We start from the raw sequence: 26,530 nt of genomic DNA on the forward strand, positions 1-26,530 counted from the left end.
GTTTATTTTGCGTACTTTCACAGCGTAATGTCTTACGGTATTTTATTGTGGGGCAAGGCTGCAGATATACAATCTATATTTGTACTTCAAAAAAGAGCAATTCGAGCAATATATCAATTAAAATCACGCGAGTCCCTTTGTCAAAAGTTTAAAGAAATAGGTATACTAACAGTAGCCTGTCAATATATATATAACAGTATAGTATATGTAAGACAAAATATTAATTTGTACAAACGAAAAGGAGATTTAAACCCACGTCTTACTAGACACGGGCATAAATTAGTTATTTCTGCATATCGTCTCCAAAGAGTAAAAAAATCTTTTGTAGGTTTGGGTGTACTCTTCTATAATAAGATCCCCAAGACTGTGATGGACCTGCCAATGCATAGCTTTAAGCAATGTGTTAAAAAACATTTACTTAGTCGAGGGTACTACAACATTGATGAGTTCCTTAATGATAAAGATGCTTGGAGGCCGTTGGATCAGCTTCCACCTTCACACAGAAAGTAAAACTATAAGAAATGTAAACAGTAATTGTTATTAATTGTAAATTATAATACTGTATGACTTTTTCAAAAGAGCAACTGTTGAGTTTCTTGCCGGTATCTTCTCAGCAGAACCTGCCTTCCGAACCGGTGGTAGAATCTTTACAAATAGTCAACTGACGTGTCAAAAGTGCTTGTAAACTGAGCCTACTTGAAATAAATGATTTTTGATTTTGATTTTGATAACCTCTATATATTAGAGTATAGGTAGAGAGTACACATAAACATTATATACAAAATATTGTATATTGTGCACTCGGTGCACTCCATATATACTCCTAAGAACTGGAATTTGAGTGGCTCAGAAACCAACCATTAAATTAGGCTAGGTTAGGTATTTTTTTATTTGTGCACATACTGATAAAAAAACCTTTTCAATTTAACCAATAATAACACGTTAAATTGAAAGCAGTAAGTATATTGTGGATCCCAATTATCAACAGTTCATAATCTCGCAAGATATATTATAAACTAGCGGTATTTATGTACGACATATTATACCTACTCGTAATTATAATATTTTTTCAAGTAATTAACTTAAATAACTAGTTTAAAAAAAAAACACCTTACAGTAATACGGGAATATACGGGATTATGCGTACATGTGATGAATAAAAAACCCACAGCATGGTTTTGTTTGTATGATGTATATTGTTCTGTATATTGGGACGCGCGACGTCTCAGCGGCGGTACCGGTAGCGCTTGAAGTGGAACCACAGCTGGAAGATGTTGTTGTGGAAGTGGCAGCAGAAGCCGCGCTCGTACGAGTACTCCCACTCGCGGCTCACGATCTTGTTTGTATGATGTATATTGTTCTGTATATTGGGACGCGCGACGTCTCAGCGGCGGTACCGGTAGCGCTTGAAGTGGAACCACAGCTGGAAGATGTTGTTGTGGAAGTGGCAGCAGAAGCCGCGCTTGTACGAGTACTCCCACTCGCGGCTCACGATCTTGTTTGTATGATGTATATTGTTCTGTATATTGGGACGCGCGACGTCTCAGCGGCGGTACCGGTAGCGCTTGAAGTGGAACCACAGCTGGAAGATGTTGTTGTGGAAGTGGCAGCAGAAGCCGCGCTTGTACGAGTACTCCCACTCGCGGCTCACGATCTTGTTTGTATGATGTATATTGTTCTGTATATTGGGACGCGCGACGTCTCAGCGGCGGTACCGGTAGCGCTTGAAGTGGAACCACAGCTGGAAGATGTTGTTGTGGAAGTGGCAGCAGAAGCCGCGCTTGTACGAGTACTCCCACTCGCGGCTCACGATCTTGTTTGTATGATGTATATTGTTCTGTATATTGGGACGCGCGACGTCTCAGCGGCGGTACCGGTAGCGCTTGAAGTGGAACCACAGCTGGAAGATGTTGTTGTGGAAGTGGCAGCAGAAGCCGCGCTCGTACGAGTACTCCCACTCGCGGCTCACGATCTTGTTTGTATGATGTATATTGTTCTGTATATTGGGACGCGCGACGTCTCAGCGGCGGTACCGGTAGCGCTTGAAGTGGAACCACAGCTGGAAGATGTTGTTGTGGAAGTGGCAGCGGAAGCCGCGCTTGTACGAGTACTCCCACTCGCGGCTCACGATCTTGAACGCGATGTCCTCGTAGGGCGGGCCCGCGTGGAAGCGCAGCACGGCGAACTCGGGGTTGTCGGGGCACGGCTTCTGCGACAGGGTACAAGACTCGTGTCAAATTTAATATATACAATATTAATTTCGTATGTATATTTATGTTACCGTTAAATTGTAAAATACGTTAGTTTGTAATCTCACTCGTGATATTATAATTTGCCGTCATATTGTGAACTGAAAATACTGATTATAATTTAACGTTATTTTTCTATATATTATAATCTATCGGAAGTGAAACCGTTAAATTGCAATTCTTAAACGTTTCTAAATTCTAAATTAAAGAATATCTCGCCGGGGCCTCCAGAATAAGCACCGCCCATACTGTTGCGGCCGCTGACTCTGTCTACATGCTTCTCCGCGGCTTCTAAACCGAGAGCTAGCTCCACCGCCTTCTTATATGTTAAATTCTTCTCCATTAATAATCTGGCTTTAATCTCCGAATTTCGCAACCCAGTTAAAAACTGCTCACACAGGTTCTCTTCAAGATTTTGTCCAAAATTACAGTCGGTCGCCAAATGTTTCAAATTTTGTAAAAATTCGAGTATGGACTCCTCAACATTTTGTTTTCGTTGTCGAAATATTTCTCGCTCCACGTAAATTGAACGTTGAGGTTCCAGATGATTCTTCACGATTTTCACCAACTCGTCGAACGTCTTTTCCTCCGGTTTAGTCGGCGCGCACAAATCACACATTAAATTGTATGTACGATCACCCACTAACGTAATCAACGTGGCTACTTTGTCTGTACTTTGAATGTCATTAAGAAATATAAACTGTTCCACTCGACGAACATACAATGACCACTTCCCGGAATAAAGATCAAACGGTTCAATTTTACCGTAAGGCATTTTAATTAAGAACTTTAAGCACGCGTGATCCAAATAATTAAAAATCCCATCCTCGTCGCCAGTGTAATGTACGTCAATGAAACACAGCGGTCGGATGCTAACTGATTTATTTACTCACCCTCACTTAGTAATAACCAAAGAATATAGTATGCCAGACATTACAACACTACAGTCAACTGTCCGAACGAGCCCCTGATTGGTCGGGCTTACAGCAGACCGTTCTGTCTCCATAGAGTTAGGAATTAAACACATGTCAGACTAATAAAATACTTCAAGAATTGTGACATCACATATTTATTTATTATACCCAAAGATCTGACCAAATGCACCCGAATTGTCATGTTCTAACCTAACCTAACTTTAGATTTGATTAAATTATACTTATAATTAACAATAACAACATATTACTAATGGAAGAACAGTGTTTAAAATTAAGTGTTTAAAAAAACTAGGAAACGCGATGGCGATGGAATTTTCTTACTTTTTCTTTTTTCTTTGATTTGTCCATTGTAATTTTTTACTATTTTTATTATGCCCGCTGTAAAATTTTTGTATTAACTCTATGGTAAATTTATCCTGATTTAACGGTTTCACTTCCGATAGATTATAATATACCGAAAAATAACACGTTAAATTGTAATCAGTATTTTCAGTTCACAATATGACGGCAGATTATATTGCGAGTGATATTATAAACCAACGTATTTTACAATCTAACGGTCACATATACATGAAATAAGTGTCCGAAATATATCGATATCAATTAACAAAAGTTAAAAAACTTAATTTAAAAATCATGTATTTTTCAAATTTTTCAAGCGTCAAAAACGCCGTCGTCCATTTTGTGACGTCACAATGTTACTTGGTATAAACGTCAAACTAATTGATAACAAATATTTTTGTCCAACTCTCCGTTTGATAAAGGATTAGTTGACGTCGTGAAAGACGTCATGAAACACTTGAAATATAGTCCATTATGGCCGATAGCGTTTTGGCTCGTATTTTTTTTTATTCTATGCAAGTTAGCCCTTGATTACAATCTCACCTGATGGTAAGTGATGGATGCAATCTAAGGTGGAAGCGGGCTTACTTGTTAGGAGGAGGATGAAAATCCACACCCCTTTCGGTTTCTACACGACATCGTACCGGAACGCTAAATCGCTTGGCGGTACGTCTTTGTCGGTAGGGTGGTAACTAGCCACGGCCAAAGCCTCCCACCAGCCAGACCTGGACCAATTAAGAATATGACAAAGACTACATGGAGGAGGCTGGCCGACGATGATGACGACGATGACGATGCCGAGGGCACTAACCAGCGAGAACTCGGGCGTGTCGCTCTTGTCGATGAGGTCGGGGTAGAAGATGTTGAACTTGTACCCCTGCACGATCTTGGGCGGCGGGTTGTCCATGTCGTAGTGCGTCTGGTTGTACTTGTTCCACTCGAAGCCCGTGTGCACTCTGCCAATGCAAATAAACAACTCAATCACTGCATGTAGTCAAATTTCAACAACGTTTTAATAAAATTCTTTTCGAAGAGATAAAAGATATTTTAAATACACCTCAAAGCAAAGTCGAATACTACTTTATAATAAGGAGTGTGGGGACTGCCTGCACAAAGGTGCGATTCCCACGGACGACGCGGTGTGCGTTGGTGGTTTTTTAATAGGGTAGTTGACTCATGTCATGGAATAAGGGTTCGAAATACATCGATGTTAATTAATAAAAGTTAAGGATTTCGTAGAAAACTTAATTTGAAAATCATGTAGGTGTTATATCAGTATTTCAGAAGTGATGTACCTGTTGAAGTAGCGCGGCTTGCGCGGCCGGTACTTGTCGGCCCACAGGCACGGCTGGTCGGGCAGCGGCTGCTCCACGCTGAACTGCGCCGCGGCGCCGTCGCCGGCCGACTCCATGGCGCGCCGCGCCGCCGCCGTCAGCGCGCCGGTGGAGCGGTCCGCGCCCGGCGCCTCCGCCTGCGTCTGCGCACACCGCCACTTGTGCTTACCTCGCACAAAGTCAAACATCAACAAACAACACCAGCTCAAAACTTAGGAATTTAATTTATACCAGGGTGAGTGGAAAATGTCAGACAGGAACACTGGTGCGGAAAAATCCAGTCCTACCAATGACCAACCCGCATGTCCGGCGTGGTCATTTATGGGTAATTTTCCTTATTCTGAACTACAACAAAACTCAACAGCCCCTAGTCCCCGGTGGCCCCGCTGTTCCCGGCTGTGGCAGCAGTAACCGGAACCCTCATAAAAAGGCTCAAAGTACTCAGCGGGCGATGGAGCGAGCTATGCTTGGGGTTTCTCTGCGTGATCGAATCAGAAATGAGGAAATCCGCAGAAGAACCAAAGTCACTGACATAGCTCAGCGAGTCGCGAAACTGAAGCGACAATGGGCGAGGTACATAGTTCGAAAAGCCGATGAACGTTGGGGTACGAAGGTGCTGGAATGGCGACCTCGCACCGGAAAGCGCAGTGTCGACCCCCCACTAGGTGAACCGAGGATATCAAGCGGGTAGCAGGGAGCCGCTGGATACTGGCGGCTCGAGACCGTGCTCGGAGGTCCATGCAAGAAGCCTATGTCCAGCTGTGGACGTCTATCGCCTGGTAAGGTAAGTGGGAATGGACCATGGCCGCGCGGCCTCCCTCGGTCTGGCGAGTGGGCCGCTTATGTTGAAGTAGCAGAATGCTACACGATGCACGATGAACGTGTTTTTAAAATGATGACAGTCGCCTGGCACTTTGTTTTTTTTTATTCTTTACAAGTTAGCTCTTGACTACAATCTAAGATGGAAGCGGGCTAATTTATCAGAAGGAGGATGAAGACGCTAAATCGCTTGGCGGTACGACTTGGTCAGTAGGGTGGTGACTGGCCACAGCCGAAGTCTCCCACCAGAAGACCTGGACCAATTGAGCAATCCTCAAGCCGGGGATCGAACCCAGGACCTCCGTCTTGTCCATCCACCGCGCACACCACAGCGCCACGGAGGCCGTCAAATATGTCTGTAGAACCACGCTTCTGGTTTGTCGAACTAATTGTGTTAACTAATATTTTTTTCAAACGTTCGTACGGGACTTATTATAGTGACGTCATGAAACAGTTGAAATATAGTCATGGCCGACAGGCATTTTGGCTCGTGTTGTCAGAAACATATTTAAAAAGTAATATCTTCACGTGTCACTCACGGCTCGCTGCGCGGCGTGCAGGCGCGCGCGCAGGTAGGCGAGGCGCTGCGCGTCGTCCGCCGCCTCCGTCAGCAGCGTGCCGGCCTCCAGCGCCGCTGCAGGCGGTGTGTTAGGTAGATAAAGGCGTGTGTCACACAGATAGTCGGAATCATTTGAATTACTTTATTTTTTAGTTATGCAGTTCGGTTGAGGAATACTCCTTAGCACTCTGTATATATTAACCTAGCATATTTAATCTATCTCCATCGCATATTCAGCTCCATCGGCTCAGTAGTTTTTGCGTGAAAGAGCAACAAACATCCTTCCAAACTTTCGCGTTTGCAACACACATTACTATTTGAATGCTGCGGCAAGTCCATCCCACTGACTAGGACGGTTCCGCAAACAACCATTAAGCTATCGGCGACAAGCAGACACGTATGTCGCATACAATACACAAGATGAGAAGGGGCGTGCACACTTACCGGGCCCCAGGTACACGGGCGAGTAGTTCCCGGCCGCGTACTGCGCCGCGCCCCACGCCTCCTCCTCCGAGCCGTCGTCGGCGTCGCGACCGTCGTCGGCGTCGCGAACGTCGTCCGCGTCGCGACCGTCATCCGCCTCGCGCTTCGCCTCCGCGCCGGGAGTCGGCGGCCTGTGCGTCGTCGGTGACGAGCTCCTTCAAACAAATAAACTCTTCTAGTGACTTGCAACCTCGCTCTAAGTTACAACTGAGCCAATTTAGAGAATTCATATTCCTAGAAGCTTGCTATGCTTGGAGTTTATCTGCGAGATCGAATCAAATAAGAACATTCAAAGTCACCGACAGTCACTCAGCGAGTCGCGAGGCTAAAGTGCCAATGGACACACAGTTCGGAGAGACACTGGACGTCGGGAGTCCGAGTCCGCACCGGAAAGCGCAGCGTTGGTTTACTAGATGGACCGAGGACAACACGCGGCTTGCGGGGAGCCGCTGGGTGCTGGCGGCTCGAGACTGTTTTGTTTGGAATAATAGAGGCCTTGGTCCACCGACTGATACGGATGATGATGACATTCTTAACTAAACCAAACCAAACAAATTGTATCAAAATATAAACAAACATAACCAAGTCATGTTTCTAGGGTGCCGAGCATTGTGAAAGGTGATGTTTAGTGGTAGGTGATGGTATCATTTTGTACTGTGTAATATAAACTGGCACTGGCGTTTTGTTCTGACAGCCGTAGGTTATTAAATACGAGTTGTCATCGACAGTGACTGCCCACGACTTCCAGCTTCTGCTCCGCGCGCATCACCTCACACCCGCGCAATCGTTCGTCCCCCGTCGCCCGCATATTATGGGAGTGTCATCAACGAACTTGCCAAGCTATAGGGTTAAACACTCACTGCGCGTCGTCAGCGTTGTCGGCCTTGTCGGCGTTGTCGGTGTTGTCGGTGTTGTCGGCGTTGTCAGCCCTGTCGGCGCTGTCGGCGGGCTGCACGCCCTGCTCGCGCTTCAGCAGCTGCAGCTTGCGGCGCAGGTTCTCCTGGTGGCGGTCGCGCAGGCGCGCGCGCGCCATGTGCGCTGCACAGGACGGTTAGCGACAACGTCAACGGCTACTGACTATTTGTACTCTGTGTGACCACTAACGAATATCATTCATACTGTTACGAAGGACCTTATTACTTACATAAGGTCCTTCGTGATGTACTTACAAGCTGGTTCGGCCACAGATAATGAGGTCCAGGGTATCCCAGGCGAAACCCAGATCGGGCCAACAAAATAAAACGTAATTGTGATTTTTCTTACAAGAAAAACCTTAATAGCAGCCTGGAGTTGGGAAGTTGGCGGTGATAGTACACCCCCCCTCGGCCTCAGGCCTCGGAGTGCACGCAAAGCCGTCGGTCCTGCGCCTGATCGCTCACCGGTCGTGTCGGTCTGCCGGCCCATCGGACTGTGAGAGTGAGGGTAGAGAGTGTGAGCTTGCACACTTGTTCACTATAACCTCTCCTACGTACATGATTAATCTTAACATGAGATTGGCCGCCGTGGTCAAAAAATTCGGTCGAGAGCATATTATTACATCTACAAGTTTGTTTACAAGTTTGTACTTTATACATTGTTATCAGCAATATCGTAGAATTAATTTTTCACCGGCATTCGATTCTTTCATAAGCATTTCGAGAATTCTTCTAACTTATGTCACCGCTGTCAACGGACAAACTGTAGAAGAGCACGCGGCAGTTTAGTTTTAAAGTGATACTTAATGGCATCCAAGCAAAACTAGTGATTAACAAAAGTGTTACGGTTATTATTATGGATTTCGAATCATCTAGTTTCGGAAATGTGTATTTGACCATCAGGTCACGCATATTAAATGTTTGCACCCAAGTATGTAAACATACTATCTCAATTACAAATCAACAGAAATTCATCAAGTATTTATGAAGCACCTTTGAGCTGGCTGAGCAGGCTCTCCCAGTAGGGCACGTCCACGCCGTCCTTCTTGCCGCTGATCTTCTGCTCGATCTGCGTCTGCAGCTCTTCCAGCTGCGCGCCCGTCTTGCCCTTGAAGATCTGACCACAACATTCTAAAGTTAAAAAATTAGTTATTTCAAGGCTTAGTTTACAAGCACTTTTGACAGGTCAAGTCTGTAGTGATCTGTCACCGGAGGACGTGCGAGCGGCGGGCGGGACTCACCTGCGTGACGTCCTCGGCCACGGCCTCGTGCACGCCACGATGTCACTCTGTCACCGGAGGACGTGCGAGCGGCGGGCGGGACTCACCTGCGTGACGTCCTGGACCACGGCCTCGTGCACGCCGTCGCGCAGGCGCCGCAGCTCGCCCAGTTCGTCCGCCACGATGTGACTCTGTCACCGGAGGACGTGCGAGCGGCGGGCGGGACACACCCGCGTGACGTCCTCGGCCACGGCCTCGTGCACGCCGTCGCGCAGGCGCCGCAGCTCGTCCGCCACGATGTGACTTTATCACCGGACGACGTGCGAGCGGCGGGCGGGACTCACCTGCGTGACGTCCTCGGCCACGGCCTCGTGCACGCCGTCGCGCAGGCGCCGCAGCTCGTCCGCCACGATGTGACTCTGTCACCGGAGGCCGTGCGAGCGGCGGGCGGGACTCACCTGCGTGACGTCCTCGGCCACGGCCTCGTGCACGCCGTCGCGCCGCACGCCGGGCGCGCGCAGGCGCCGCAGCTTGCCCAGCTCGTCCGCCACGATGGTCTGCACGTCCTCCCAGTAGGGCTGGTTGGCGTGCTGCTCCAGCTCCTTGTACACGGCGATGTCCTCCAGCAGGTCCTCCAGGTCCTGCGCGTGCAGCCCGTTGAGGTACGTGTAGGGCTCGTGCATCTCCAGCGCGTCCACGCACTGCTCCGAGCTGACGTACCACGCCAGCAGGTCGACGGGCTTGGCGCGGCCGTCGCGGATGCGGATCTGGCTGCGCAGGCGCGCCTGGTGCAGGTGGAAGGCGTCCTCGTGGCGCGCCCAGCTGTGGAACTGCGCCGCCTCGCGCGCGCGCGCCGCCGCCGCCGCCTCCGCCTCGCGCGCCGCGCGCTCCGCCTCGCGCTCCAGGCGCCGCTGCTTCACCTGCCCCCGCCGACCCCGCCGAGCGATGATTCATTTGTAATTATTCATTATCGACTTTTTTTTATATTTTAACATACATTAAAAAAAGACTAGACTAGATTAGTCTTGTTTAAAGTAAAAAAAATAATTTTCAGAAGGTAGCAAGAATGGCACTATATGCATGCTTAAGTTTTGGGTGATGATATACACATGATGTGTGGTATCAGCTTATTTTGACAATGCCTCTGACCCAAAGCAGAGAAAGTCGAAACACGTGGTCTAAATCCTTAACAACTGTCGCACTCCACAGGAGCGAGCTACGAGCCGCTGTAGTCACCTTCTCCAGCTCGATCTTGTTCTCCAGCTGCTTCTGTCGGTTGAGCGCCTCCAGCTCGTCGTGCGAGACGCTGCGCACGCCCTCCTTGGCCAGCTTCTTGGACCACACGAAGGTGTGCGTGAGCGCCGAGTCGCCGAAGGGGTTGTCCTGGTTGGTGTAGCACTGGTACTCCGTGTCCCAGCCCATGCGCTCGCGCCTCTTGCGCTCCTTCTGCTGCTTCTCCGCCAGGCGCCGGGCCCTACTCACGGACAGACAGACTTGTATTATGTTGCATTGCCCTAAAGTAGTTTCATTTTATTTTATATACAATATCTTTAAAGTAAAACTTCATCACGCATGCTCGACTTGAGCAAACTGGTGATGAGTTACGAAAAGTGTTAAAAAACTTAGGTTAACTTACCGCCCACTATGTCAAAATAGATTTACCATGTAAAAAAACTTTTAAACTTAGGTCGTTGGAGATTTAATTTTCTACAATATTTAAGAAAAAACATTTGCAAGAAATTGGTATTTGTCCTCAAATTTTAATAGACGTGGGTCGTGGGCACCCATACCACATGTAAGCCCCCATTCACACGAGAGCTTTTTTAATGGATGTTAAAAATGCATTCAAACAAAACAAATGCATGCCCAAGTATATGTTCACTCAACAGCATTTTTTAAACAAGATGCTTTTTTTAGAGCAATGTTGCATTTTCAATTTTGGGCGTTGGAAATAGACCTTCATTTAACTTCATACTATATTTGAATGCTTTTTATTACATCTGTTAAAAAAACTCATGTAAATAAGGACTTAGTATTGACCATTAGGACAACTTTTTATTTATTTATTTATTTATTTAAGCCTTTACAATCTAAATTTATTACATAATATTTATTACATGCTTTACAGTTAAATTTCATCCCACTGCTGGGCAAAGGCCTCCCCCTTCCTCTTCCATTGTGTCCTTTCCATTGCTGATCGGGTCCAGTATGTCCCTTCAAAGGCAATCAGATCGTCTTTCCATCTACTAATTGGTCTGCCTCTTTTTCTTTTTTCCTCCCTTGGGCACCACGATGTTGTTATGCTACTCCAATCGTCATTTGATTTTCTTGTTATGTGTCCTGCCCAGTTTCATTTCAACCTCTTTGTTATTTTTCCTACGTCTTTCACTTTACTTTTTTTTTAGTCGAACTTTTACAATGCCAAAATACAAGTTAGAAATACTAGCTGACGCCGCGCGGTTTTACTCGCGTGGTTCTCGTTCCCGTAGGAATACGGGGATACTATATAGCCTATAGCCTTCCTCGATAAATAGGCTATCTAACACTGAAAGAATTTTTCACATTAGACCAATCAGACAAACAAACTCTTCAGCTTTATAATATTATAGATTTAGCTGGGTATCTGAAGGTCCTCATCTAACTTAGACTAATTTGACTGAGTAGTCAATCATGTGGTCTAAAGCACTTTTTGTCAATGCTAATGTTAACTTGACAGTTTGAAAAGTTAACCTCTTCTCCTCAGGTGTTTCATTGGCCTTCAACAACTCCTTCTGTTTCTTCTTCTCCTCCCGCAGCCTCACTCTCTCTGCCTCCAGCCTCTGCAGCAGCTTCAACTCCTCCTCGTCACTGTCACTAGATGAACTGCTCGATGAACTTTGTGATTTTTTCTTCTTTTTCTAAAAAAATATGAAATCAATAGAATAATTTTCTTGCCAAGAATTAGCAAGAAAAAAATTAAACCCATAAATTTCAATAAGAACAATAATGGAATATTTTGAATACTATCTACAGTAAATACTTTATTTAGAAGTCTGCATGAATTTCCTGTAGGACCTCCCGTTGGGGAGTGAATTTGACAAATTCTGGATTAATCTGTTCGGAGGAGGATGAAATCCACACCCCTTTCGGTTTCTACGTGATGTCGTATCGGAATGCTAAATCTCTTGGCGGTACATCTTTGTCGGTAGGGTAGTAACTAGCAACGGCCAAAGCCTCCCACCAGCCAGACCTGGACCAATTAAGAAAACCTCAATTGGTCCAGCCGGGGATCAAACCCAAGACCTCCATCTTGTAAGTCTCTGTCTTGTAATACTTCTGTGCCACGGAGGCTGTAATACCAAATATTTACAAATTGGTCTATCCTATATTTATCATGCACAGTTAGGAACTTATTACTACAGCTCAGCTCAGAGACTGGTTTAATCTCTTATAAATGTAATGTAATATTCAAACTAAAGGGGAATGCCCATCCCCAGCCCAGGCCTATCCTAACCACCTGACAAGTTACTTATATCTAAAATAATATTAGTTATAACTCTAGATTACACCATTACAAATTGTTAGCTCTCTCGGATCGTAGAAAGATGTTAGATTTATGTTTCTTATATAAATTACTTAATGGACCGGTAGATGCATCCACTTTACTTTCTAGAATTTCTTTCAGAATACCAAGACCATATTGTCGGGTCAAAAATTTCACGCCTTTCTGGACTAGTTACTCCAAAACAAATTTAGGCGCTTCAGCTCCATTAAATAGAATAATTTCCACATATAACACTATTTCTAAGGAAGTAAATATTGATATAGCTGGTGACACTTTGCCTATTTTCAAAAATAAACTAGAAAAATATTTTTTAACTCAGTACAAAAGAGATACCTCTTAAATGTTATTTTTATCTTTATATTATACTGTTTTTTTTTTTCTTTTTATGGTTATATTAGTTTAATTCTGTTCATAATGTAATTGTGTGATAGATCCATATCTATATTTTCAAACGCAAATCTAAAACAGTTTTCTCCCAAATTTAGTCTAATGAACCTATTTATTATTCTTTTAATTCTTTTTATGTATCTATTGGAGTACTAAATTACGCATGTTGAGGTAACCTATAAGTGGGTCTATGACACAACAACTTCACTAATCTATGTTTTTGTCAAACTCAATTTTAATTGTCATAACCTGTTGGTACCCTATAAAAATAAAAAAATAAATAATCTTGATAATTGTACTTTAATAATGAAATCATCACTTTATCAAAAAAGTAAAAAAAAATTATGACATTTTTAATTCATCTTTAATTTGTCCACAATGAGGGGGCTAAGATCGTTGACTTATGACTGCTTTGTTTGTTTTCATGCTTATTAAACTAGTTTGTTACAGAAAAAAATAATACAGCTTCAATTTGACTTCGCCACTTTGGTACACCGTCGAACACTCTGCCCTAGTGATAAAAAAATGTATTTTGCTACAAGAAACACACTTTTATTTAGCCAATTATTGAACCCGACCTTTATTTAAACATCATGTTATTATCTGCATATACTTTTATACGGGGGTATACCTGGGTTAGCTGAGCCGACATTGTATGGGCCGGTGGGCATTCCTCTTTATAATATTATACAGAATTTGTAAGACTTTTTATGGTTGTCAAGGAGCCTACCTTGCGTTTTTTATGTTTTGATTTCCTCTCTCTGCTTGCAGACTTGTGCTTACTCTCCGACCTTGACCTAGACCGGTTGCGCTCCTTACTTCTCTCTCCAGACTTCTTGTATCGTTCCACAGATCTACTTCGAGAATCATATCTACTCACTGATTGTTTTGATGACCTAAAACAAGGTAAACAATCAAAGCCATTAATGTCATGGTTACAACCAATAAACGATACAATTTCATAATGTTTTGTTATGTGTATGAATCTAAAAATATTCAGTTATTATTATTTCTTTAAGTACATTGTACGTTACCTCAATGAGAATTCTTATGATTTCGCAATCAGTACTTACATTTTTTGAAATCTGACTCACTTTACTTTTTCAATTTACTTAATTAATCTATAAAGTTATATTCATAAATTCCGATTTATTCATTATAAATATTATAAACTACTCTTAGATTTTTAGAATTATAGTTAAGTAAATACAAACAGAAAATAGCAATAACTTAATTTTGCAGATATTTTCTTCTTCTTCTTCTTCTTCTTGGTTCTATGGCTCCGCGCGTCGAGCGATTGAGCCAGTATCAAGTGCTTTTTTTTTTTTTTTTTTTTATTTAAAACGAGGAAACTTGTTTAATTATAAAACTCGAAATTTTGAAGGTACGGGAATTTTAGAAAGGATCAGAAAAGGATAGGAAATAATATAAAATAGAATACTTATACCGAATATTTACAATTAAATACTAATCATTTATTTTCAATACAATAAAACATATATTTACATAAAAAATTGTACATCTAAAAGCATTTACAACTGAATATCATTACTTAGGATAAAAGAGGAAAAAAGTTTATATATACAAGGTTTATCATAGGACAAGAGGATGTCAACGGAAGTAGGAAGTGGGATGTGGAAAAGAATAAGGTCCTTGTAAAATGATTCTCGATTAAATTTTGGACATGATAAAAATATGTGATTAAGGTCACCCACTTCACCACACTCGCACAAATCACTGCTCACAATTCCAAATTTCGCAAGTTGAACAGGAGAGCAAACGTGGCCCAAACGCATACGCGTCAAGATACATGTTACCCTCCTGCTCAATTTTATACTTGAGAACCATGGCTTTGTCGGAATAAAGTTTTGTATCCTAGCAAAGGCTTTGCCCCTCGATTGGCTGGAAATTGACCAAGCCACTTTCCAGGACTCCTGAAGTGAACGTTTTGTCAGTGTACACAAATCATAGGCGTAGTTACAATAGTCTGACATATCTCCGCATGAAATAGCCTCATTGGCAAGCTGATCAGCACGTTCATTTCCAGGAATGCCTGAGTGACCTGGTACCCAGGAAAACACCACTGAATAGCCTTTTTCATTACATGTAAGTAGAAGTGTTCTAATTTTTAAAATAATATGATGAATTTGAGCAGACTTAAAAGGACATCTAGATAGAGCTTGCAGAGCACTCATAGAGTCCGTAAATATAATGGATTTCTTAAGTTTAGCAAGAAGAATATATTCAACAGATTTAAACAAACCAAGGCATTCTCCAGTAAATACAGATGATTCAGGTGGAAGTTTTACTTTCTGAACAATATTATATTGAAAATGAAAAACTCCAACTCCTACTATACCATCTGATGCATGCTTAGAAGCGTCACTATATATATAATGATAATCATTAAATTCATTTTCTTTTAATATGTTTACAAACAGAGGAGCTTCAAATTGATTTCTTGGAATATCTGGATTGATTCTAACATCCGGAGAGGTTATTAATGCATTATATTTAAAACCGAAAGTAGGGTAACAATATGTACTATACATCGGCGCTTGTATGGAGCAAAATATTCGATAGCTTTTGATAAGACACGGGGGAGATTTATGGGACCAATACGAACAAGTGTCTGTAAATTCCAGAAGGAGTTGAAGTTTATTACGTAAAGGATGATATGAAAATTGCATAGCTTTAAATATATACCTATCAGATAGAAATTGTCGTCTTAAACATAAAGGTGGTTCAACACACTCTATTTGCATAGCATTGATAGGACTAGATTTCATAGCTCCAAGGATGATCCTTAAAGCTTTGGCTTGTACGCAATCTAATTTTCTAAGAGCTACGGCACTACATGGCTGTAGAACAAAAGTGGCGTAATCTAGCAAGCTACGAATTAAGGCATTATAAATAAGACGTAAGGATGCAGAATGAGCACCCCACCAGACACCAGTTAAACACCTGATCATATTTAGGTTTCTTTCACATTTAGTTACAATATAGTTACAGTGAGGTACTCCGGTAAGTTTGGAGTCTAAAATAACTCCCAAGAATTTTACCTCAGATTTTACAGGGATAGGATTATCCATATAAAGTACGTTAAACTCAGGAATGACTCTCTTTCTAGAAAATAAAACCACAGTACTTTTAGTAACCGATAATTCCAGACCATTGAGATTTAACCATTTGTTTAATTTAAAAAGGGAAGACGATAAATATTTACTTGCATTTTGTATACACTTGTCCGAGATATATAGTAGGAGATCATCTGCGTATTGCAAGACGTTTACGTTTGTGTTTAAAAATATCTCTAAGTCACAAGTATATACATTATACAGCAATGGACTAAGGACCGACCCCTGTGGTAGGCCTCTCCATACCAGCCTTGAAAGTTGAGTACCGTTGTGTAGGTCTAATTTAATACATCTCTCAGAAAGCATATTGATGATAAATTTGATTAATATTTGGGGAACATGGAGGTCATGTAATTTATTGTGTAAGACAGAGATCAACACATTATCGTACGCTGAGCTAATGTCAAGAAAGGCCGCAAGAACTGCCTCATTCTTCGAGAATCCTAACCTAATATCCGAAACAAGTATACTAATATTGTCTATGGTGCTACGACCTTTTCTAAATCCCAGCTGATTAGCTGTCAAAATATTATTATGTTCAATGAAAAATTCTAACCTATTTTTAACAAGATGCTCAACTAATTTGGCAAGAACAGAAGAGAGGGCAATTGGACGAAAAGAAGAAACATCAGAGGCTGGTTTATAAGGTTTTAATATGGGAACTATTATTTGTGTTTTCCAAGAAGATGGAATGTTACCAGACAACATAATTGCATTAATAACACACAAATAATAGTTCAAAGAAGCGTCATTGCAGTTAATCAAGAATGAGTATGTAATACCGTCTTCGCCTGGAGATGAGTCTTTTACATAAGACAACACCCCTTTCAGTTCGGATAAACTAAAGGGGGCATTAAGGTCTGTATGACTACATGGTACAGAGTAAGGAATACAGCACTGGGCATTATTAAAGTTTGGAACATATGGAGGAGCCAACTTGTCTATAAATTGATCGGCTAGCTCAATTGGTAAGGTACCTGATGAAGATGAATAGAAAGCAGACTTAAATCTTTTAATATTTCTCCAAACTAACGATGGGCAAATATCTGGACTTATGGATTCGCAAAATCGTCTCCAACCCTCAAATTTCTTCTTTTTGAGAAGCTTGCTAGTTGAACGAGCTATTTGGGTATATATTTCAAAGTTCTCTGCAGTCATCACAGAACAATATTTTTTTTCAGCCTCTTTCCGTTGCTTGATGGCTATAGTGCACTCATGATCCCACCAAGGAGGAAATGGAATTTTACCCTGTCTATTACCTTTTAATGGAAATAAAGTGTTAGCAGCATCAATTAAAATTTTAGTAAACTCATTTGAACATATTGTTTCATTACCACCATTAACAATAGGAAGACTAGATATCTTTTGATCAACATAATGTTTAAATGTATTCCAGTTATCTGGCAGTTTATGCTTTAGTTTAGAACTATATTGTAGATTAGAATAAGGGCTAGAGATAGGTAAAGTAAGTACAATAGGTGCATGATCACTGCCATAAGTGTGGTCAAGTACACTCCAGGATATCAGAGAGGCTAAACTTGGAGAGCAAAGTGACAAGTCTGGAGCACTAGGGCCTTCACCAGGGCGAGTGCGTCGAGTTGGAGTCCCATCATTCAATATACATACATTTTGAGAATCTAAAATATCTGTCATCAATTCACCATAATAGTTAGTGTTAAAACTTCCCCATGATTGATTTTGACAGTTGAAATCCCCAAGTACTAAGTATGGGCAAGGCAAAGTAGATAATAATTGACTAAACTCATTATATAAGGAAGTGGAAGGGTGAGGTATGTACACAGAAATAATACAAATTTTATTTACAATCACAGCAATGGCATTAATGCCATCACTGAGAGGAGGGAGAGAAAAAATCTTATATGAAAAAGTGTTCTTAATGAGAATGGCCACTCCACCAAACCCATCAAATCTATCACTTCTTACAGTAACAAAACCAGAGATCCTAAAGGGAAACTCTGATTTTAACCATGTCTCAGAGAGACATATAGCCATAGGCTTATATTTATTTAATAAGTAAATAATATCTGTTTTTTTGCTAACAGCACTCCTACAGTTCCACTGAAGGATTTTGTGGTCCATCATTATTAAAGTTTTGGTTTAAAGCTGTCAGTAAAGAATTGGCGACGTTGGACGGTAAAAAGTTAGTATTTGAAAATGAACAACTAGAATTTGAAAGTAATTTGATAAGTTCCAAAATTATTTCAGCAATAGATTGCTGAGGGATTGTATTTGATCTCTGTTTTAAAACATAACCATCAGGCATTTGAGAATTGTGATTATTATATTCATTGTTAATTGTTTCATGCATGGAGCGGTCATACCCTCTGGTTTGTTTAGGAGGGGCACGACGTTGAGTGAAAACAGTTTTTTTATGAGAACTGTTAGATGCCATAGGTTCATATGATCCAAAGCTAGAGGCAGGGTGTTTTTCATCGGACTTGGGAGGAGAGGAAGCTGCTACATCAGCATACAATTTTGATGTTGGAGGGTGGATCTTGGCTGCTTCTGCATATGATAAACAGCTCTGGGCCATTGAAATTTTAATCTTTTGCTGTCTTGAGAACTCCGGACACACTTTACTAGTGGCAAAGTGGCGACCGGAGCAATGGAGACAGCAAGAGTTTTCATATATAACTGAACATGTTTCTGAGGTATGATCATTACCACATTTAAAACAACGTGGTTTTGATCTACAGAGGACTTTAGTGTGGCCAAATTTGCAGCAGTTATAGCACTGTATTGTGGGGAAAATATATAGTTCTACCGGGAGAGCTGTGTAACACATGTACACCCTTTTAGGTAGCACTTGTCCATCAAAAGTCAGTACTACCATGTTGGTGTTGGAGAATGAAATTTTGCCATCAGTTATATTTTTCTTTTTGATTCTCCTAACCTTGATAATTTGGCCACATCCTATAGGAACAGTGATATTTTCCTGAATTTCTTCCTCCGACCATTCCTGGGGCACACCTTTTACAATACCAACTCTTGTAATAGTGAAGCTAGGAATAAAAACTTTATAAGAAAGAGCAATTACAGAATTCTCAGTGAATAAATTTGCATCTTTATAATTTGTAAAAGCCATGGAAACTCTATTTCTGCCAATACGCTTTAAACTACCATTGACAATGTTCTTAATGTTAATTTTTTTCAAATCTTTACCAAATTGGATTGGGTGTAAAGTAACAGGGTCCGTTGGGGATGATGTTATTTTTTGGACGTGAACAGTGAAAGGGCCTGAGTCTGATTCCACATATTTTCTGTTTAGCGGTTTTGTACTTTGTGGAGGGAAGGAGGTCGGTAAGTCAGTTTTTTCACTATTTTCGTTATTTATTTCAATAGGAACTGATTTATCATCGGAGTCATCTGAACATTTACACTCATATACTTTTCCGTCTTTACTTTTACGTTTTTTAGAGTTGCAATGTCTGCACCTTTTACGGGGTTTACTACGTTTCCTTTCAGATTTAGGGAGAAGACCATCCTCCGTGTCCATTGACGAGTCCTCAATGGTAATATTATATGCTACAGAAGGTGTTTTAGTAAACGTTAAAGGAGGTCCAGGGCCGGTTCCCGGACCGCCGGGATCGTCTGGGGGATCGACCCCCATAGTATAGAAAAAACACTTACCAAATAATCAAATATGTATAATATTTACACAATTTTATATATAAATAAGTAATAATAATTACTAACAACTATTTTACACTCTACTGATCCACTTATTTACAATTATTTATAATCGAAAGCCAAAAACACGTCCGCCAAATCAAAAGTTTCCCGCGCTTTTTTTCTGCAGATATTTTGTGTTCTTTTCCAAAAATTCCTAATCACAGACCACAAAACAAATGAAGTTCCTAATTCCACTCACAGATCACTATGTATAGACTAGAAATTATATCAATATACACTAGATTCCACTTTATGTCTAAAGACGTCAATGGTTTTCTGAATTTCTGCCAAACACAGAGGACAAACTTTGTCCTAAATTGACATTGACAATTGAAGATAATACACGTTAGATGTTTTCGATGTGTAAATTTACCTCGTCCCCCTCAAAAAAACGACAGACTTTTTTGTTGGTGAATTTGGGTGCGAAACAAGTCCATTTCTTATTAATGGTTTGTCTGTTTTAAGAATAACCAATTTTTATTATTTACCGGTTATCTTAATTTAAGCGAAATAAAAAAAAGAAAAGAATCTTATTAATTTTTAGTGTCACAAACAATCTTAGACCATTAATAACTGGACTTGGTTCGCACCCAAATACAAAAGTTATTAATGGTCTAAGCCACAAACGGCTAAAAAGATAAACGGCTAAGCAAACAGTACACCCTATCTAAGATATTATATGACTGTCTGTGACATCAAACAGAAAGGGTTTACCCTTAGATACATAGATAATAGGGTTTACCATAGATTTACGATTTGGTACAAGTACGTTTACAGCTCAGAATTAGACGTTCATAGCAAAAAGCGGTTCTCAGCGCTGATTTGTCAGCTGAGACCTTCACCCTATTCCTAACCGGCTCTAATAAATTCTACAAACCTATCGTCACCGAGGCGCTTTTCTTTGACGTAGCCAAAGCGTTTGACCGAGTCTAGCACGAAGGCTTAATAGTCAAACTGAACCGGTTCAGCGTGCCAATCTAAAATGGTCCGCCTGCTACATAGCTTTCTGTCCAACCGCACCTTCAGCTTAAGGTACCGTATAGACGGCACTCTCTCATCCAGCCTAAAGCCTTACTCGATAAATGGGCTATCACAGAAATAATTTTTCAAATCGGACCGTTCCTGAGATTAGCGCGTTCAATCAAACAAATAAACAAACAAACAAACAAACTCTTCAGCTATAAAATATTACAGAATTATATATATAGATTATATTAATAATAGCTATAGATTAATTTACTCTTTGGGGCACACACAAATTAGCTTTGGGGTATTCATCTTCATTTGACGTTTGTGGTATTCACATAGTATCTAGTACTCTGTGGGTACCTATTCTGCATAGATAATACACTTGGTATTCTTAATCTCATTCTGTGAAAATAATTAGGAGAGTGAAGTGAGATTCGATTTTTGGCGGGAATCGAGAAGCGCGCTTTTAAAATTGAAAATTTTAATTTAAAAAATTTTCAGTAATATACGTGTGAAATACAGTGTTCAAATGTAAATTAAATCCGGCAAAATGCCGTCAGACAGCGATGGCGATGCCCACGAAAGGCTGGACAGAAAAAAACGTAAAGTTCAAAAGTCTGGTGAGGACGATAGTGTAAAATACAAACCCTATATAAAGGCAGGTTATCGCAGAGCCTACACGGATAATAGCACTAACGCGGAATTCCCAGTGTTTGTGGAAAGCAGTGAGGTGGAAGTTAAATTGTGGAACAAAAACCCATTAGTTGTGTCCAAATACTTTAAACAAGTAAAAGGTATCTATGAGAGCAGGCGCATTAATGCTAACAAAATAATGTTAGTATTCAAACAAGCGACAGCAGCCAATGATTTTCTCAAACATGAATGCCTAACAGTTTACAATCTTCGTGCCTTCATCCCGGCATCTTCTGTGGAGAGGGTGGGGGTTGTCAGGTTTATTCCTAAAGAGTCCAGTAACCATGAACTATTTAATAAACTTTCTTCAGAGTGTGAGATTATTGGTGTAAGACGATTCATGAAAAAGGTTGTAGACGATGTTGTTCCTTTGTCAACTATTAGTGTAATTTTTGCAGGAACAACTTTACCACAATATATATATTTAGACAATTGGCGTTATAAGGTCTATACATATATTCCTCCACTAATGCAATGTTTTAAGTGTATGAGATTTAATCACTATGGGAAAATATGCAAAAATATACAGGTCTGTTCACGCTGTGCTGGTGAACACCACTACAAAGCATGCACGGCTGATACATTGAAGTGCAGTAATTGTGGTGGAGCTCACTTAGCCATATCCAAAACTTGCCCTATAAAGGCAGCGAGATTAGAAAAAAATAAACAATCTTATGCTAAGGTAATTGAAATTAATAGTGTTAATTTTCCTACTCTCCCGAAGCCTCAACAAATACAGCAAAAATTCCACCAATCTAAACTAGACACACAAGAAAATTTAGATATTTCTTATTCAGATATCATTAATAATAAAAAAATATTATCAGCAATAATTAATACATTAGTTACTATAGGAAACTCAAATGACATTAAAAGCACAAGTAAAATTAAAGAAGCATTTTTGAAACATTTGAATAAAATTTAATGGCTTCAAAGCTCATTATTGTTCAACATAACATTCAGAGTATTAATAATAAAAAACCCTTAGTAAAAACATTTTTAACACAGGAAAATATTGATATTTTATTATTAAATGAAACCTGGCTTAAAAACTCTAGTAATCTTGTAAAAATCCCAGGCTATAACTTTGTTGGAAAAAATGCAAAGAATGAACATGGTGGCGTAGGTATTTTATTAAGAAATACATTTAAATATAAACTTTTGAAAACAAAATTTTATGAAGATGTTCAATCCATAGCAATTTCTTTAGAAACCAATGTTGGTGACTTATCAATACTTTGTGTTTATTGTCCACCTAAAAATAAAAATAAATGTAAAACCAATAGACTTAAAAGTATCATCAGTGATATGCCAAAGCCCTGTTTAGTAGCAGGAGACTTTAATGCACATCATATTTCTTTTGGTTGCCATAGTACAAATTCAAGGGGTAGAAGCCTATTTGATATTTTTGATGAACAGGATCTGTGCATATTAAATTCTGGTAGGTCTACTACACTTCAGAGACCATATGCAAATAGTTCTGCTATTGACATAACTGGAGTGAGCCCAGTGCTCGCTCCGTTATGTGAATGGACAGTAGGTGTAGACACTTTGGGTAGTTACCGCTATCCCACATTCACAAAAATTAACTTAATTCCATCTAAATATTCTGTCAATGATAAAGTAGAGAAATTTTTATATAATAAAGCAGATTGGGATAAATATTTTAAGAAATCTAAGGAGTATTTTGAGTATATGACATTTAATGAACTAGATCCTTTACAGTCATATAACAAATTTTGTGAAATTTTGAACATTTTAAAAAAAGAATGTATTCCGCTTGTTAAATTTGAGGGTCCAAGAATTATTAAAGCTCCCGCTCCTTGGTGGGATGAAAATTGTGCTGTAGCAGTTAAAAATTCCAAAGAGGCTTTACAATTATATAGGCGAGTAGGGTTAATGGTAAATTATATAAATTATAAAAAAATAGATGCACTTAAAAAAATAATCATTAAAAAAGCAAAGAAAGATAGTTGGAATAAACTTTGTTCATCATTTAATAGATACACTCCTATAACTTATATATGGAATTATATGAAAAGATTTAAACAAATAAATAACCAACCGAGACTTAAAAATGATGTATGGATTCCAAATTTCATCTCAAAACTTAAACAGAATAATAATAACACAAACTTAATCAACTCTGTTTTTGAATACAACAATGACAATGAAAATTCCATGTGGCTACTAAATCCATTCACCTATGCAGAATTCAATATAGCACTTCAATCAAGAAAGGAATCAGCACCAGGATTAGACAACATTCCTTATATAATGTTTAAAAAGTTACATAAAGCAGGACAAATAGCTATACTTAATATTTTTAACAAGTTATGGCTTTCTCAATGTATTCCAGAGAGTTGGAAGATTCAATGTATAATACCAATTTTGAAACAAGATAAACCTGAAGACGATTGCAATTCTTACAGACCTATATCGCTGACTTCTTGCATAGGAAAATTGTTTGAAGTAATGCTTAAACTAAGATTGGACTACTTTGTAGAAACTAATAATTTATTACCAGGTTTTCAATATGGTTTCCGTAGAGGTAAAAGTGCATCAGAGAGTATAACTTCATTTATATATGATATGAAGAATTGTCAATTGTCTAAATCCACAGCAGTATGTATATTTTTGGATATAGAGGGGGCTTATGATAATGTGGACTTAAACCAGCTCATCAATTGTCTTCATGAAATCGGTATCCCTGGAAAAATGTTAAAATGGCTTTCAAATTTTTTTAATAATAGACACTTTTATGTTAAGTACAATAATATACTCCATGGGATAAACCAAACTAGTAAAGGTCTTATGCAAGGTTCAGCATTGTCACCAATTTTGTATAATTTATACACCTCACAAATTGAAAATTTCTTCTTAGGAGATGTTAAAATTTTACAATTTGCGGATGACTTGTTAATGTATAGTGTAAATAGAAATATAGAAATAGCTAAAAATACTATTAATTCTGCACTGTTCCAGTTGCAGTCTTATTATAAAAATTTGTTAAAATTAAATATCAATACTTCCAAAAGTTCATGTATGCTTTTTGGCAGCCCAGTGGGGAATAACATCAAATATAATGGTACAGATATTCCATTTGTAAATCAAAAGAAATTTTTGGGTGTAATTATCGATAATAAATTAAAATTTGACAGACATATTAATTATATTAGCAAAAATGCGTTAAAAGGCATTAATTTATTGAGATGTTTGACTGGAACGTTTTGGGGCTCTGATCCTAAAGTCCTATCTCTATTATATAAAAGCATGGTCAGAAGTCACTTTGATTATAGTTTCCTTGCATATATGCAAGCCAATTCCACATTATTAAAAAAACTTGATGTTATTCAAAACATTGGCTTGCGCATAATAAGTGGGGCTATGCGCTCTACACCTGTTAATTCAATGGAAGTAGAGACTTGTATTTCTCATTTAATTGTAAGACGCATTTATTTAGCTGAAAGATTTTGTTTGAAAGCTCTATCGTCGAGCTCTTCAATAGTGAACAAACTTTTGCTTCCAAATAGTCTACTAACTGTAACTAAATCTACAACTGAATCTTTACAAGTAGACCTGTGTCGATCGCGAATGATCAAATCTCCGACACCCGATCACTACTTGTGCGTGAGTAATTGGGTCGCGGACGTTAAAAACACCCGATCTTATGTGACCCGTTTGGTGACCCGCCCGGGCGCAGACTCGATTAAAAGATCGAAAGGTTTTTGTTTACCATACTAAATTGAACTTTATTTTCATTACAATAACTCTCAAATCTGTAGATCTCGTGAATAATCGGGTCGCGGACGTCTAAAACACCCGATCTTGTGATTCATATAAAAACTCGATCACTCGACCCGACCACGCTAAATTGAACTTTATTTTTAAAACAATAACTCTCAAATCTGTAGTTCTCGTGAATAATCGGGTTGCGGACGTCTAAAACACCCGATCTTGTGATTCATATAAAAACTCGATCACTCGACCCGAACACGCTAAATTGAACTTTATTTTTAATACAATAACTCTCAAATCTGAAGTTCTCGTGAATAATCGGGTCGCGGACGACTAAAACACCCGATCTTGTGAGACCCGTTTGGTGATCCATATAATAAACTCGATCTCTCGACCCGACCACACTAAATTGAACTTTATTTTGATTGTATTAGTGTTATAAATAATTATTTGGCTCAATTGCTTATAATGTCGAATCATCATTCGCAAGTACAATCTGTAGTTGACTCTTTTATTCGTATGTAAAGGAAGATATGTATTACTCTGTATTTATGAGTTTCATCGGCTTCATTCTCTATTCTGTAGTTGATAATGATGATGACTTGAGTGGTAAATTCGTAAGGAATAAAGTCTAAAATATATATGTAGGTATGTATTACTTTTAGCAATAGTTTTATCTATATAATATATAATAACTTTAATTATTTACATTTTTTATCTATATTCATAAATACATAAAATAAAATTTCCCATTTTTCGAATGTAAATTTAGACGATGACTTAATATTATTGTATCACCACGCAAAAGCGATACAATTACAAACCACAATATTTATTTAACTGATAGTAGGCATAACTTTGTTTTGAATCCGTCGGTCAATCAAAGGATCGGGTTCCGGTTCGGGTCTTACGGGTGTTCAGTTCAAATACCTACCTACTTCAAGCCGCGTCGCAACGATACACAAAACCCAAACAACCCGTGACCCGAATGATCGAAATGATCGAATCATTGAGACCCGATTACCATGAGTATGGGTCGCGATCGACCCGGGTTTTACGAAACGATCGAATTACACAGGTCTATTTACAAGCGACCGCAAATTCACTTTTGGCAGGTAAACAACCTACCATATCTATTATTATGACATATATGCATAATATTGCCACTAACATAAATGTTAGCAACGCCTGGCCCATGTACTCTTGCTCCTTTGATAGCCCAAGAGCCCACGACAGCCAGACCTTCGTTATTTTATAAAAGTTGAAAGTTTCTCTGTAGATGTCTCCTATACAGGTAAGAACGACCAGTGACTATAAAGTTTGGGTTGTGGTTACCTGGGCAGGTAACAGGTAGTAAAGGTGTATAAAATAGTACTTGAAATTCGTTAAAGTATAAAGCTCAATTTTTTAATATTTCCTTCGGGATAACTTTAAAAATCTCGTCATCCATTGCCGGACACTTATGACAGTTGCTCCCCCTGCCAGACACCCCTAAACTTTAATAAATTATAATT

At 39.7% G+C, this 26,530-nt stretch overlaps 1 protein-coding gene and 1 long non-coding RNA gene across 2 annotated transcripts; both read right to left on the reverse strand.

Moving 5' to 3' along the window:
• Positions 1–1,655: 1,655 nt before the first annotated feature.
• Positions 1,656–14,030, reverse strand: LOC112046117 (cactin). The gene is made up of 12 exons (XM_052887673.1): positions 13,860–14,030; positions 13,517–13,682; positions 11,586–11,752; positions 10,092–10,329; positions 9,314–9,775; positions 8,629–8,752; positions 7,582–7,759; positions 6,683–6,876; positions 6,219–6,313; positions 4,822–5,003; positions 4,338–4,482; positions 1,656–2,209 (listed from the first exon to the last, which is right to left on the reverse strand). Coding segments are annotated over exons 1-12 (2,142 nt in total). The 5' UTR covers positions 13,862–14,030; the 3' UTR covers positions 1,656–2,020.
• An 8,361-nt stretch (positions 14,031–22,391) lies between these two features.
• Positions 22,392–24,850, reverse strand: LOC128199227 (uncharacterized). Its single transcript, XR_008251885.1, has 2 exons — positions 23,803–24,850; positions 22,392–22,533 (listed from the first exon to the last, which is right to left on the reverse strand). It is a non-coding gene; the product is annotated as an uncharacterized LOC128199227 (long non-coding RNA).
• Between the last annotated feature and the right edge of the window lie 1,680 nt (positions 24,851–26,530).

The sequence above is a fragment of the Bicyclus anynana genome, chromosome 20 (genome assembly GCF_947172395.1).
Source record: "Bicyclus anynana chromosome 20, ilBicAnyn1.1, whole genome shotgun sequence".
NCBI classification, from domain to species: domain Eukaryota; kingdom Metazoa; phylum Arthropoda; class Insecta; order Lepidoptera; family Nymphalidae; genus Bicyclus; species Bicyclus anynana.